The sequence below is a fragment of the Mobula birostris genome, chromosome 17 (genome assembly GCF_030028105.1).
Source record: "Mobula birostris isolate sMobBir1 chromosome 17, sMobBir1.hap1, whole genome shotgun sequence".
Taxonomy (NCBI): Eukaryota; Metazoa; Chordata; class Chondrichthyes; order Myliobatiformes; family Myliobatidae; genus Mobula; species Mobula birostris.
The window spans coordinates 35015721-35032790 of NC_092386.1; the positions used below are offsets into that span (position 1 = coordinate 35015721).

The 17070-nt window shown below is 40.8% G+C and overlaps 1 protein-coding gene across 2 annotated transcripts in view; it reads right to left on the minus strand.

The window, feature by feature from the left end:
* Positions 1–326: 326 nt before the first annotated feature.
* LOC140211606 (uncharacterized) overlaps positions 327–17070 on the minus strand; it is a 112300-nt gene continuing 95556 nt past the window's right edge. For both annotated transcript variants that reach the window (XM_072281508.1, XM_072281507.1), the window contains exons 14-16: positions 12620–12786; positions 5909–6045; positions 327–1326 (exon numbers count right to left, since the gene is read on the minus strand). In XM_072281508.1, coding sequence (XP_072137609.1) covers positions 1304–1326; positions 5909–6045; positions 12620–12786 — 327 coding nt within the window. In that variant the 3' untranslated portion in view covers positions 327–1303. The remainder of the gene's footprint in view (positions 1327–5908; positions 6046–12619; positions 12787–17070) is intronic.

Sequence of the window (17070 nt, forward strand, 5' to 3'; positions counted from 1 at the left end):
AATGAAAAATTCTTTCCATTATCGTGATGAGATTTTAATAGTTTTATGATTGCCAGTTAATTAATATAATTAATACAGCTGAACAACTTCGACTGAGCAAAATCAAAAATACTGGACCTAAGTTTTCAGTATTAGCTGGGTGCCAAGTATTAGTTTTTTTTTTCAGTATTAGCTCGTTTTTTATTGAATGAGATGGTATGAAAATGCTTTGGCTCTCTACTGACAGCTTGCTTAAAAGTTCAACATAACAGCAATTTTAGGTAAAGAACAAAAGAGAAGTAGCTGAAGCACCTGAATGCTTTATTTCACATTAAGTGCATGTTCATATATATCACTCCGAAGATCTTATGTTTCATTTTCAGAACTGTCAATCTGTTATATCCAGAAGTTATCTAAAACAACGTTTGCATTAAATTAGGAAGAATGAATGCACATTTAAAAAAAACATGAACAGAAATTAGGCAATTTCTATTGGTCTTCTGACCTTATATTGATAAATAGTGATTGAGAGTTCTGTGTACAATGGGGTTGTGGACTAAAGTAGGGAATTTACAGATAATGATCGTACGTTATTCTCTTATCAATAATATTAAAGGTAGCTATTTACAACAGGTGTGCTAATGAGAATGAGATTCACTAATGTAATTCCTCTTGTTAATTCTATCAACACCATTGTTTCAATCTATATTTTTCAGGAATGAAAGACAGTATAACATTACCATGCTATTCATGATGGTAAATACTATACTTCAAAATTTAATGTTAAAAATATTAATATCAAAGTACTTATGTGTCACCAAATGCTACCATGATTCATTTTCTTGCAGGCATTCAGAGTAGATCAAAAATGTACAATGGAATCCATGTAAAACTATACACAAAGAATGACAAACAGTGCAAATACAAAAGGAAACTAGTAATAATAGTAATAAACAAGCAAGCAAATAATTAATACCGAGAATATGAATTGTAAAGTCCTTGAAAGTGAGTCCATAGGCTGTGTTCAGTGGTCTTCGTGTGGTTAGTGAAGGTATCCATGCTGGTTCAGGAAGCTGATGGTTGAAGGATAATAACTGTACTGAACCTGGTGGTGAAGCTAAGGCTTCTATACCTCCTTCCTGATAGTAGCAGTGAGAAGAGAGCATAGTCTGGATGGTGGGGGTCCTTGATGTTGGATGCTACTTTCTTGTGGCAAAGCTCTTTATAAATGTACTCAAATGTGTGGAAGACCTTTCTTGTGATGGACTGGCTGTATCCATTACTTTTTGTAGCCTTTTCCATTCCTGGGCACTAATGCAACCAGTCAGGATACTCTCCATTGTGCACCTGTATAATGTAAAACATAGAACATTACAGCACAGGGACAAGACCTTCAGCCCATAATATTGTGTTCAACCAAATAACTTAGTAATCAAATGGCCATCTAATCTAAACCCACCTGCCTGCAAAATGTCCATATCCTTTCATTTTTCTCACAATCATGTGCCTACCTAAACACCATAAAAGTCTCTAATGTATCTGCCTCTACCTTCACCCAAGAGAGTGCACTCCAGGCACTCACTGCTCTCTGTGTAAAAAAAACTTGCTCCTCATAGCTCCTTTGAAATTTCTCCCTCCCGCTTTAAATGCATAGCCTCTTGTTTTAGACATTTTTATCCTGGGAAAATCATACTGTCTGTCTTCTTCATCTATGCCTCTCATAATCTCAAAAACCTCTATCAGATCTCTTGTCAGCCTCCTTTGCTTCACAGAAAACAACCCAACTTTGTCCAACCTCTCATTATAGCACTTTTCCTCTAATCCAGGTAGCATCCTGGTAAACCTCCTCTGCACCTTCTCCAGAGCCTTGGCATCCTTCCTGTAATAGGGTGACCAGAACTGTATGCAATGCTCCATGTGTGGCCTAACTAGAGTTTTTATAAAGCTGCAACATAACTTCCTGACTTTTGAACTCACTGCCTCAACTAATAAAGGCAAGCATGCCACATACCTTCTTAACTACCCTATCAAACTGTGTAATCACTTTGACAACTATGAACTTGGTCCCCAAGATCCCTCTGCTCCTCACTAGGATCTTGCCCTTAACAGTGTGCTGTCTCTTTACGTTTGACCTACCAAAGTGTAACACTTCACAGTTGGCCAGGTTAAACTCGATCTGCCATTTCTCCGTCCTTTTCTGCAACTGATCTATTTTCTGCTGCATTCTTTGCCAGTCTTCTACACTATCCACAGCACCATGAATCTTTGCATCATCTGCAAACTTACTAACACACTCATCTACATGTCCACATCATTTAAATACATCATAAGCAGCAGGGGTCCAGTACAGATCCCTGTGGAACACCACTATTCACAGACCTCCAGCTAGAATAAGTCCATTCAAATACTACCTTCTGCCTTCTATGGGAAAGTCAGTTCTGAATCTAAACAGCCAATTCACTATTCATCCCATGCAGCTTATCATCTGGATGAGCCTCCCATGACTTACTAAATTCTATGTAGACAACATCCACAACTTTACTTTCATCAGTCACCTTCGTCACTTTGTCAAAAAGCTTAGTCAAGTTAGTAAGAGATGTCTTGACATGCTCAAAGCTATGCTGGCTCTTCCTAATTAGGCCATAGTTTTCCAAATGCTCATAAATCCTGAGGGTGGCAGGGTTAAGATATGCCCTTACCGAAAGAAGCTTGAAGCACACCTTTCCACCACTAGCCTGCATGTCACCCTTGGGCAAGGTGTAGCACCTGCTTAGCGCCCCCCCCCCCCCCCCCCAATCAGGGTCATCTGAAGCCATGGAGCAGGTTGAATGAGCAGCTGATGCATAGCACAAATCCTGGTTATGCAACCAGGAAGACAATCTGTAAAGAGTATTGATAATGGCTGTGGTCACCTGTCTTGTAAAGACACCACCTGGAAGAAGGCAATGGCAAAGCCCTTCTGCAGAAAAATTTGCCAAGAACAACCATGGTCATGGAAAACCATGATTGCCCATGTCATATGATAACAACATATAGTAAATGAACATAAATCTTATTTCTCTCTATCTTTTATAAAACACCGCAAGCCTAGGTAATTGATCACCCACTCCTTTCCCCCTCACAACCAAGTCTCTGTAATGCCACAACATCATAGTTCCATAATCTGATCCATGCTCTAAGTTCATCACCTTTACCCATTATACTTATTCATACACACTTAATTTATCCACCCCATTGCATCTTTAACTTTGCTCCTGCCTGTTTTTACTTGTCCTGACATCTACCTTCCTCTCCATCCCTCCACATTCCACAGACCTGTTGCTCTGGTTCACATTCCTCTGCAAAATTAATTTAAACCCTCCCAAGTAGCACCAGCAAACCTCCCGGCCAGGATATTGGTTTCCCTTCTGTTTAGGAGCAATCTGTTCCTCTTGTACAGGTCACCTGTGCCCTAGAAGATGTTCCAATGATTCAAGAACCTGAAGCCCTGCCCCCTGCAGCAGTTCCTCAGCCACTCATTCACCTGTACTGTCATGCCATTCCAGCGATGACTAACATGTGGCACTGAAGTAATCCAGAGATTACTACCTTGGAGGTCCTGCTCTTCAGTCTCTTTCCTAACTCCCCATACTCTCTTTGTAAGACCTCTTCCCCTTTTCTACCTATGTCATTGGTGCCAATGTGCAGCATGATGTCTAGCTGTATACCCTCTCCCTTGTGAATATCCTGCAGTGCCCTGAGACCTCCTGGATCCCAGCACCTGGGAGGTAACACACTACCTTTGCTTCTCTGTTGTGGCCACAGAATCTCTCGTCTACCCTTTAACTGTCATTATTGCTCTGACTGACTTTACCCTTCCTTGCTGAGGCTTAGAGCTGACCACAGTGCCACTGGCCTGGCTGCTGCCACTGTTCCCTGATAGGTCATCCCTTCCAGCAGTATCCGAAGGGATATACTTGTTGCTGAGGGGAATGGCCACAGGTGAGTCCTGCACTGACTGCTTACTTCCATTAATTCTCCTGCTTGTCACCCATCTGCTATCTGAGGCCTACACTCTGGGAGGAACCATTTCAGTCAAAATTTCATCTATGAGATTTTCAGCTTGCCAGATGATCCAGAGCACATCAGCTCCAGCTCTAGCTCCAGTTCCTTGTCAGTCAGTAGCTGAAGACGGGTGCACTTCCTACAGATGTAGTCTTTAGGGAGACTGTTAGGTACCCTGAAATCCGACATCTCACAGAAGGAGCATTCCAGGGCCTTAACCATCCTGCCTGCACTGAATTAAGGACTAAGGATTTACAGACAAAAAAAAAATCTTACCTGTTTTTTACTGTGCCTTTTCTCTCTGAAATCTTTGAGTACCACACTCAGTTAGATCATTTATTCAGTCTTTTCCTGCCAACCTTGTTATACCTTTGGCTCCAACTTCTCAAGCCCAAGTTCCACAATCAAAAAACAAATGATAACAATGACTCAGCTCAATTAGCCTCCGCCTGTTATCACCGAAGCTTGACCATTCTAACAGTGGCCCACTCCCACAATGGTCACTCCGCTTAAACTTTGCTTCTTTTTAATAGCTCACATAAAACTCACTCTCAAACAGACTTGGTTGTTTGAAAATGGCTTCCACCCTGTAATGTTGTTGCTCTCTCACTTCCTACTTTAAAGAATAATTCACTCCTGATGACACTTGCTGTTTCCAAATCACCCCCACCCTGCAACACTGTGCTCTCTCATTTGCTACTTCTAATAAGTTTGTCAAAATTTTAGACAACATACATGCTAGATCTGTGCAACCTTCTAAGAAATTAGAAGCACTGCCATGCTTTTTTTGAAATGGTGTTTACATTACCCCGAATTTAAAGTACTGACTGTTTCTACATCTGATCACCTAATGAGCACTGACTCATGAACACCCTCCTTTCTTCTTCCTGTAGTCAACAATTCAAGTCTTTGGTTTTGCTGATATTGAGTGATAGGTTGTCATCGTGGCATCACTCAGCCAGATTTTCAACCTCCCTCCTACATGCCGATTCATCACTACCTTTGACTCGGCCAACAACAGTGGTGTCACCAGCAAATTTTAGTATGGGATTGGAGCTGTACTTAGCCTCACAGTCAGTAAGATCATTTAGAGATTTCAATACTCGCCACATCAGTAAAGAACAGCAATAAGAAAGAATCAGTGGGCTAGAAATTAGAATTATTCTAAGCAACAAAATATACAGTGTTTTCTTCCAAACAAACCATAAATACTGTACTCAGTTTGGGCTATTGAAAGTCAAAGGAGAGAATGAAGTTCTCACAATGTTAAACCAGACATAGATGTACCTCTCTAACAATATGATGCCAGATAATCCAACTGATTACACAGAGCTCCTTGGGGATAATGGTGTATAGTTAGACATGAATAATATCAACACCAGATCTGGGAATTGACTCCTTACCCTAGGATGTTGGTCAGGAAGTGCAAGTTCACCAAAAGAAGATATATTCTTTGGGAATTCCACAGGTGATAATTTGATGGAAGGAAGAAAATCTATTGCTGCAGATGTACTGGTTGTGTATGTATAGGTAGAAACAGGAACAAAATAAACCTTCATCATTAACAAAAGCCCAGAAGTACAGCACACAAGCTGTTGTTAGCTAATTTGATGGTTTCATGAGTGAACTATTTAAGACAAAAACATTGTAATCATTAAGAAGAGTTGGGCCCTGTGATACAGGAGAACAAATAAATCTTCCCGGATAGTTAAGGTAAGAAGATATTCTGCACTTTTATCTGTGTTGTGATATTAGAGGAACAGAGGACCAGAAAATGTCGAAGAAATGATAAATGACATAAGAAATTCACAGTCTGACCATTTAAAATAAAGCTGAGTGAGCTAAGTTATTAAGGAAATTTATTAGTAGAAGTTTTGAGTCTCACCTGTCACAATAGAGTACAGTTGTTCATTAATACATCCAGACCTAATGCTACCTAGTGCTCCCACTGCCATTTCTGCTTCCCAGAGTTCAGCTTGAACATCTTCCAGACTTCTGTAAGGATCCTTTGGAAACTGAAACCTGAAAAAATATGTCTAAATGTATTCTAAATGAAAAACAAACACACGGAACAATTCAATAAAACATTGGACAATTGTGTTCTAGGAAGAAATTGGACAAACCCCCAATAATGCTACTCGTCTAGTGTTTGGTATCTGTTGTAACTTTTGCAGTCTTTGAGGCAAATCTTTATGACTCTGATTCCTAAGCATTTACTTTCCTCACAGTCTATTCAATGGCAATGATACATACAGGAGGGACTAAAATCTGAAGTTTCTATCTCTCACTCTAAACTGAAACTGTAACCATTTAGGTATTTGCTCTTTTTAACACAATCATCATGGTTGGCATGCAAAAATCATGGCCTTACACACCACTGATGGAACACAGCTTTAAAGTAGAACATTGTGAGAGTTGTAGGGTGACAACCCACTCACCCAGTGCTACTTTCTGTATTCCTCACTGTACCAGACTTTTTTCGGTGGCCTGATAGTAATGAGAGAGTGAAGGATATGTCAGTCCATAAGATTACAGATAGTCAAATGTGCTTCATGGATGCCCAATTTTGTTCTGAGTCTACTCCACTTATGGTGTTGCAAAACGAGAGGGTGTTCGCCATGTGAAGAGGGGATTTTGTTTCCATGAGGACAATACAGTGGTCAATTTTACCACCATTACCCTATAGAGATTCATCTGCCACAGTACTATTTTCAGCACTGAAATTTCACTGGATTGTCCTTGTGCTCTGCTGGATGTGCAGTGTAAGAAGCTGATTTATACTTGTGTGTACTAGCTGTCGCCATAGCCTATGCAAGTGGGCTACGCCGTTGTGAGCATTTATACTTGTGCCTTGGTGTGTCTGCGTCGCTCTGAAATTCACCGCCAAAACGCTAGTTTCTATGCCACTGTGTTGAGTTTCTTCGTGTTGAAACTCAACACGAAGAAACTCACTCTTCAAACAATGGTGACTGAAACTGAAGGAGGGTGAATTTTCTGCATGTACAGTGTAGTTTCACTTAACAGAATCAGGAAGTTTGAGCCAAAATCAATTTGTCGAAAAAAATCAGCACGTACACGCATGTGCACGTCATGCATGCGTACACGCATGTGCACCTCACGCATGCGCACACACCTGCCTGCTTCGTGATCATGGTAGTCTTTCTCGGGGTAAACACAAGTTTAAAGTGAGCGTCTTTTTTCGTAAAAGTGAAAATCCTCTTTCGGTTAACAAAAACAGGTACTAATGTAGGTCTTTCGTAAAAGCAAAATGTCGTAAAGAGAACGTTCAGAAAGCAGGGGACACCACAGAGACTGGCAATCACCATTCAAGTTTTAGCCTCAGGTGAAAGTCAACAGGCTGTAGCAGCTAGCTACAAACTGGCGTCAAGCACAGGGTCCTCCATAATTTCAGAGGTCTGTAAAGCTTTATGGAAAGCATTGCAGCCAGAGTTCCTTCCCTGCCCTTTAGTCGCCCCATGGGAAGCTATTGCAGTGTGGGAGGAAATGCGATGCTACCAAGCGGACCAATCACAGTTGTTGCAGTCTGTGACGCCATGACACGTAGTTACATTTTGGGAGAGGTGTGCGTTAGGCTACGGCGTAGGGTTCAGCATAGATACAGCGTAGAGTTCGCAGCTACGCTATCTCTATGGCGGACAATTGACGCACAAGTATAAACCAGCCTTAAGAGGAATGCATGCTACAACATTCACAGTGGAGCTACATGCTACAGTGGAGATTGATTTTTCAGTCTAACCTTTAATCAGATTGTCTCAAGAAATAGATTTTCAGATTAAAAGACATCAATTTGGATCTAATTGGAGATATAGGCCTTTCCGATTCAGAAGAAGCAGGTAAGTAAAATAAAATCCAGAAATGGCTTATCTTAACAGCAAGACCTCATTGCTATGTTTTTTAAAAACTTATTATCCAAGTAGGAACTGTTGATCAGAAATGGCAGAGAGTTTATACATAGGGCAATGGCTGGGGATTTTTGGGGACATCAGGTCATGATGAGGAGACTGGTTCAACAATTGTCTTTGTAAACTATTAACAGTCAAGGACAGGGATTGGGTAAAATATTAACAGTCAAGGATAGGGATTGGAGATGATTTGGTGACCAGGACTTGAGAGTCTCTTGGCTTTCCTGAGGAGTATGTGGAGACAAGGAGGTGAGTCATGCTCCATCTGTTCCACAAGAATGCCAAGTGCTGAGAGAGGCACTTATCTTGTGGACCTGAAATCTTCTGCCTCCCTTCTATACTGGCAATTTTATGCCACAACAGTATCCCATAGATTGGACCTTTAGAAACTCTGGGAGGAGGATTTGAATATGTTAATGAGCAGTAATGAGTTTCCTAAGCCATAGATTCAGGCACCTTTATATCCATTATTGTTTTAATTAAACCCAAAAATATAATGTTAGAAATTAAAAAGATATAATGGGATGAAAATGAGGTAAACTGAATTTTAAAAAAAGAGACTTGTAAAAAAGATACGTGAGAATGAGACGTGGACAAGTGACAGAAATGCAGCAAACTATAGAAACTACCTAAAGATGAAAACTGTTAAAGGTGGTTAGTATCTCTATCCTACTTACTGGAAATCCTCAGGGTGAAACCCCTGGAGGAAGATGATATCGATAAAAGATTTATTGAAGATTTTTACGGCTATAATAAGCATCAGCTATAGCGAGATATCAGCAGAGAGTACTGTCCAAGATTTCTACCGTGTAACCAGGAATTAGTTCTGTTAAATCATACCAAGGGATTTTGTGAGTTAAAACACTTCTACTGTCCTGAGTGTATAATTTGTGTGTGAAATATGTTCAGCAGTATTGTTACTGAGAGATGTTTGGAAATGACAATGTGATATTGAATTATTTTGAAATAGAAAATAGAATGCATGTAAGAACTTAGGCACTGCAATTCTGTCATCTACAGGTCAGATTTTCCTTTGTATAAATTTTGTGAATCACTTTCCACGGATGAGCCACCATTTCGTCCAATGAACCAAGAAACAAGATGGCGAGCCACCCAAGGTAAAGAACCAGTGCGGGAACGAAATGTTTAATGACGTAAAGGATTTAATACGGTTGGATGTATAAGTTTATTTTTCATTCGAAGGATCTGAATTTGATTTTCTGGAAGAACTGATTATTTTTGCAAAGACTTTGATAAGTGACTGAATGAGATATACTTTGTCCAGAAGTTGTGGTGTTGGAGAATTTGTCGTGAAAAGAGTTAAGCTGTATATATATTTGTGGGTGTTGAATTTGAATTTGTAAGCATGCTGACCTAAAATGAATCTGAAGTTAACCATAATACTTAAGAATAGGAATTCAATTAGCTTCCTAGCTAACTAGAGATAAATTAAAAAGGAAAGGTTAGTCTGTTAACCGTTAAATAGGGAATACACCAGATCTAATTAGTTAGAGAAATTGGAGTAATAAAGATACTTGGTTTTCATTGATACCTGAAACTTGGAACCTAAAACAGAATGTAGGAATTTTGAATTGTTCTTACTCAAGTCAGTATTTTGTATATATTGCTATTTTTTAATAAACAAAACTTTCTTCCAGAAGTGTGTGCTTTCTATTCACTGTCTCCTTTCACTACCCAGAGCTTCTGATGGCCCACTGGCACCTAATATAGTGATATGTAATTCGATTTTCTCATAAAGAGTTTGGCAACCAGTCACATGAGAAAAGACGAGCACTACACAGGTGTTACATAAAACTTGGTGAGAAAGCCAGGAGGCAGTTTATTAGATAAATGTTAACACACTGATACAAAGCACTAGAAAAATCTTATTGTTCAGTTAAAACCTACAGTGAAAGAAAATGGAAGTCATTGAGGAAAAGGGTGTCAAAATCCCAAATGCTGTTTTAGCCAGTGGCATAACAGGAACAGAAAAAGATGAGGAAATACTACACTTTCTAAAAGGAGCGACACACACAAAATGCTGGAGGAACTCGGCAGGCCAGGTAGCATCTATGGAAAAGAGTACAGTCGACGTTTTGGGCCTGCCGAAGAGTTTCGGCTCAAAACGTCAACTGTACTCTTTTCCATAAATGCTGCCTGGCCTGCTGAGTTCCTCCAGCACTTTGTGTGCGTTGCTCAGATTTCCAGCATCTGCTGATTTTCTCTTGTTTGTGATTGGCTTTCTAAAAGGACATGGTTCAGTCGCCAGAGTTATTGCTCTAACTGACCAAGGTTCAGGATCTCCTAAGTCTCTCATAGTAGAGTACAATTTTGGCTCTGCAGTGCAAGATCTTCAGCCCTTGCCACCGTACACTCAACAGGCAAGCAGTGACCAAAAAGTTTCCTACCATGTAGTTATGTCAGCCAGCGCCTACACACAGAAAGTTGGAAAAAGTACCACTCAAGCCTACCTTGGTAAGTTGAATATCTTAGCGAAGCACAGTGGGAAAGATTATGATGAAATCCCTGAGATGGATTATGAGACTTGGTGTGCTGCTCGTGTGTTGAACTACTCTTGCAAGACCTAAGTGTGTCTGATCTTCACAGAACATGAAAAATGTACAGAGGTATTCTTCCTCCAGCTTCTGACGCCATCAAGGCAATAAGCCCTGGAGCTTCACTCACTATTTACATACAACTCCTCGATTCAACTTTTGCCATCATGGAAGATGGTGATGAATTATTCGCCAAATTCATGAACATGGTACAGAACATGTGTGGGAAACCCGTCAGAGCTACCAGTAGCGTTGACACTGACTGCAAAGCGAGGTGGAGTTGCCAAAACTGAGGTTAACAATCATTTTTTAAAGTAGTTTTATAGGGGATGTTGGGACTGCTCCCCAATCTTAGAGCTGCAGCTGGAACAGAAAGAAAAACCCACCATTGTTTACCGAGCTATTGCCATTTCCATGCACTGAGGAAAATAAGCATGCTTCCAGAACCGCACACATGAAACAGCAATTAGAAACAGTCAAACAGTCTCAGACCGCAGGTACCTGCAAAGATGATGTAGCACAGCTAACTTCAGTTACTTCTCAACTAACTAAGCAAAATGCTGAACTTCAAAGTCAACTAGCTACTCTACAAGCTATGGAACAGCAGAAGGTAAAAGCGAGCTCCAAGACAACAAGTGGTAAGCCACTAAAAGGAAAGGCTGACACAAAGTTAACCAAGAGTCCACAAGATCACAAGACAAAGGAGCAGAAGTAGGCCATTCGGCCCATCGAGTCTGCTCCGCAGCTCCCCCATGAGCTAAACTATTCACCCATCTAGTTCCAATTTTTGGCTTTTTCCCCATATCCCTTGATACCCTGACCAATTAGATACCTGTCAATCTCCTCCTTAAACACCCTCAATGATCGGGCCTCCACAGCTGTATGTGGCAACGAATTCTACAAATCCACGACCCTCTGGCTAAAAAAATTTCTCCTTATCTCTGTTTTAACTGGGTACCTCTAATTTTAAGACTATGGCCTCTTGTCCTGGACTCACCCACCAAGGAAAACAACCTTTCCACATCTACTCTGTCCAACCCTTTCAACATTCAAAATGTTTCCATGAGGTCCCCTCTCATTCTTCTATACTCTAATGAATACAGTCCAAAAGCCGACAAATGCTCCTCATATGTTAGCCCCTGCATTCCAGGAATCATCCTCATAAATCTTCTCTGAACTCTCTCCAACATCAGTACATCCTTTCTAAGATAGGGGGCCCAAAACTGCACACAACCCCTGACAAACAGCCAAGAGTTAAACCAAACCCTCGGTACTGTACATCTATATGGTGTCTGGAGAGTACCAGATAGAAGTTGAATAAGCTGACCAGCTTAAAGCTGCCTTAGTGTGTACTCTTGGATTGTATGAATTCAATAGGATGCCGCAGGGTATTACAAATGCACCAAACACATTTCAGCGACTCATGGAGAAATGCATGGCTGATATGAGCCTGAAGGAAGTCTCAATAAAAGGAAGTATGAACATTAATCATAGGTGTCTAATGTAACCACAGATGCCTAGAAATTTATCAACGATCTATATAATTCCATACTTCAATGGGATGAATTTTGAAGGCTGAAAACAATGGACTTATAGGCATCCGTTAGTCTTGCGAGACCATGGATCTGCGCTTGGAAAGTCTTCACTCTCCAGGGCGCAGGCCTGGGCAAGGTTGTATGGAAGACCAGCAGTTGCCCATGCTGCAAGTCTCCCCTCTCCACGACACCAATGTTGTCCAAGGGAAGGGCATTAGGACCCATACAGCTTGGCACCAGTGTCGTCGCAGGGCAATGTGTGATTAAGTGCCTTGCTCAAGGACACAACACGTTGCCTCGGCTGGGGCTCGAACTCACGACCTTCAGGTCGCTAGTCCAATGCCTTAACCACTTGGCCACGTGTCCACACAATGGACTAAAATTCCTGTACAATATATTTAATGTTATAATCTGGGAAGAAATTTCAGGGGTAGGTAGTTTATAATAATCTTTCCTGAAACAAAATAATATGGATGAAACCACAAAAAAGGTGCTTAAATCACTTTTCAAGTTATGGAAACATAATTAGCATTTCAGGTCAATGACCTTTTATTGCAACTGCAAAACCATCTATTCTGTGTACCTGTTAAGATCTGTAGGATTTCCCCCCATGACTTGTTTGGAGTCAATCACGTTTTGTTGTAGTCTTTTCAAAGTTTCCTTGGCTGTTATTACCTTCCCATTATTCTCATTTAAGAGGTAGTCAATAAATTGCCGTGCTTCAGGAACTTCACTATAAACAGAATGAAACTGGCAGGAAATAGAAAGCAACCACAGGTTATATAAAGGATGTAACATTGGATATATAAAAAAATAAAATCAACATTTGTTTCAGTAATAAATGCATGATTCAAATGTCTTTTCTAAATTTTATTCCAAAGCCTTCATTAGGCAAACTGGATTTTGACTAAACTACCTATCCCAAATTCAAATAAATATAATACTTTCTGCAATGTTTTAGTATTTTTCTCAATGATAAATCAGCTTTTTGGAACTGGTCTCAATTTTGTCTGCTAATAAGAGCAGGCATTAAGCACATTCAGACATGTAAATTAGGAGCAGCAGGTTACTCAACCTGCTATTCCTGTTCTGCTATTGAAAGACCATGGCTTATCTGATGTAACCTCAGCTCTCTATATTCCCACCTAGCTATAATTTTTCACACCCAGGCAAGGCTGATAAGGGGCAAGTAAAGTATAAGAGGTCCAGCTATGTCTGGAAAGACATCTCACATGGGAAGTAACACACATCAAAGTTGCTGGTAAACACAGCAGGCCAGGCAGCATCTCTAGGAAGAGGTACAGTTGACGTTTCGGGCCGAGACCCTTCGTCAGGACTAACTGAAGGAAGAGCTAGTAAGAGATTTGAAAGTGGGAGGGGGGGAGGGAGAAGATCCAAAATGATAGGAGAAGATGGGAGGGGGAGGGATGGAGCCAAGAGCTGGACAGTTGATTGGCAAAAGGGATTTGAAAGGATCATGGGACAGGAGGCCTAGGGAAAAAGAAAAGGGGGAGAGGGGAAAACCCAGAGGATGGGCAAGAGGTATAGTGAGAAAGGGGTATAGTATACATGGGAAGTGGCAATTCCAGACCAAACATGCATCACTAAAGGATGCTCAACAGCTGCAGCAGAGATTGAATGCTATCACCTCCCACAAAGTGAAACGTAGGCAACAACAAAGCTTGGTTCTCAGATGAGATTAATGCCTTTAATGTTTGCTTTGACCATCAAGGCATCTGCAAGCTTCCACAGTCCTGGTGACCTGGTGATTTCAGTCTCTGAGGCCGATGTGACAGCTTCCTTCAGGAGGTTGAACCCATGGAAAGCATCCAGCACAGATGAGTACCGGGTCAAGTATTGACCTGTGCCGAACAACTGGCTGGAGTGTTCACCAATATCTTTAACATCTCACTTCAGCAATCTGATGTACACCCCTGTTTCAAGCAGGCTTCAATTATACCAGTGCTTAAGAAGAATAGTGCCTCAATGTCTATGGTCCAGAAGCACTTACATCTACTGTGGTAAATTGCTTTGAGAGACTGGTGATGAAACTTGTCAGCTGGTGTCTGAGAATCCACTCCAATTTGCCTACTGTCACAATGGGTCAACAGCAAATGCCATCCCATTGGCTCTTCACTCAAACCCGGAACATTCTGACTGCGAAGATGCACACATCAGGATGCTCTTCTTTGACTACAGCTCGGCATCAATACTATCAGCCCCTAGGAACTAATCAATAAGCTTCAAGACCTTGGCCTCAATACCTCCCTGTGCAATTAGATTCTGGATTTCCTCACTTGAAGACCCCAGTCAGTTCGGACTGGCAACAACATCTCCTGCATGAAATCCATCAGCACAGGTGCACTACCAAGCTTCGTGCTTAACTCCCCTGCTCTACTCACTTTATACTTATGACTGTGGGGCTAAGCACAGCTCCAATGCCATATTTAAGTTTGCTGATGACACCACTGTCATTGTCCGAATCAAAGGTGGTGAAGAATAAGCATAAAGGAGGAAGATTGAAAATCTGGCAGAGTGGTGCAACAACAACAACCTCTCACTCAACGTCATCAAGTCCCAGTCTGTCATGGGTAAAGCCCTTTATGCCACGGAGCACAACTACAAGGAGCGCTGTTGCAGTAAATCAGTATCCATCATCAGAGAACACACCACCATCCTGGCTATGCTCTCTTCCTGCTGCTGCCATCAGGAAGAAGGTATAGGGGCCTCAGGACTCACGCCATCAAGTTCAGGAACAGTTATTACCCCTCAAACAGCAGACGGGATAACTTCACTCATCTTCACCTGCCCCATCAGTGAACTGTTCCCACAGGCTATGAACTCTCTTTCAAGGACTTTTCATCTCATATTCTTGATATTTATTTATTATTATTTCTTCCTTTATTTGTACTGTGTATTGTCTTTTGCACATTGGTTGTTTGTCCATCCTATTGGGTGTGGTCTTTAATTGTTTCAACATGTTCCTTGTATTTACTGTGAATGCTTGATAATAACTTTATTTTGAACTTTGATTGACACCTCTACCAAATAACCTACCTCTCCACGTCCCAAACTATGACTATTTTTATCATTTCCCGTCAGCCATTTTATGTAGAGACATTTCTGTGTCTAGCATCACTTTACGGATGTATGATCAATCTATGGATATAACCTATCTTATGTGTTTATATTAATTGTGTTTTTTTCACCTTGTTATGTATTTTTTGTGCTGCATCGTATCCAGAGTAACAATTATTTTGTTCTCCTTTACACTGGCGTACAGGAAATAACATTAAACAATATTGAATCTTGAATCTGTTGTTGTATTTATTATTTCCTTGTACTGTATGCTGTTAACTCTGCAAATGTCATGAAGATAAGGAACTGTATTATACCCTGCTGAATATACCATTAAACAAATCTAATCCGTTCTTGCATTTGGGCTCTGCCTCTCATATTGCCTTCTTTCTCCCAAAACTACCAATGCTGTCTATAATCTAAATGTGTGAACATTCTCAGCTTTACAAGGCTGGAAAAGGCAGATTGTATTTCGATGGTTTTATATTACTTTTGAGAATTATGGTAATATAAAACACTAAAAACGCTAAAAAGTTCAGTTGTGTTTCTAAATAAGTCCATAAATCACTTATGGCTTCTCCTGTAATTAATACAGCTTTTTTTCTGTTCTGTAAAGTGGAGGGCCACTGCTGTTGGTAAAATGCAACCATCATAGCATAGACACTCATAGTGGAACTTAGAAGCATGAACAGACCAGGGGCAGACATTCACTGACAATACAATATACAAGACTAGCAGCTTCCAGTATAAACCCATAAACATACAATTAGCAACTTTCCAAATATGTTATTCCTTTCTACTTCAGTAATCCTAGGATTTATTTGCTCAAATACTGTATATATTCCCACATGAGTTCACTTATTGGCCCCAAGCACACCAGAAAATGTAGTGATATGATGCAAAAGTTTAACCATCTACCTGCATTCATTGTCACAGTGGTTAGACTGAGCAGACTAGGCAAAAGAGGTTCTTCTGATGTCCCCAATCCAACCCCAAGGAGCAAAATGACTAATTTTGCAGAAACTTCATGACAATTAAACTTGGTGCTCCAGTCACCGTCTCTGCTGCTGTGAGAGCACTCTGTGCCACTTTCTTGATCTGAAATCTGGCTCCATCACTGAGGCATTCCTGAATGAATTATATTATCAAGTTGCTCCTGAAATGTACAGCACCTAGAGAGCCTGGTCCTGTTATATTCCTCCAGTAAGTTGTAGAATATACTGTAGCTAACTACAGAAGTAACATTTCCCTCCATAGATGCTGCCTGACCTACTGAGTTTCTTCAGCATTTCATATGTGTTGCTACCATCAGGAAGGAGGTACAGAAACCTGAAGGCACATGCTCAACAATTCAGGAACAACATCTGCCCCTCTGCCATCCGATTTCTGAATGGACACTGTGTGACGAGGCTCCTTGACAAGGATGGTTTGGACCCAAAATGATGGAGTATCCGAGGCTAGGATCGAGACACGGAATAAAACTGGATTGAGAACTGAGCACAAAACAAATTGCTAGACGATATCTCTGGTTGGGCTTACAATTGATCACTGAGGCTCCATTCAGGTGCTCTTTAAATACTCAACTCTTGGCGTGTGAAACATGATTGCCAACTAGCGGGACAGTCCTGAATCTTTAAAGGGGCTGCGTCAGCTATCCATATTCTGGAGAGTTGGAGTGTCTAATCCCTGGAAGCTGGCATGGTTGGGTGCGTGTCAGAACACACTGAACCCATGAACGCTACCTCACTACTTACATTATTTCCTTTTTTTCACACTACTTTTTTAATTAATATCTATATACTTTATTATCTATGTACTTACTGTAATTCAGAGTTTTCTTTTTTCTCTCTATTATCATAGGTTGCATTGTACTGCTGCCACAAAGTTAACAATTTTCACGACATATGCCAATGATATTAAACCTGATTCTGCTTCTGAGAATCCAGAGTCTGTACC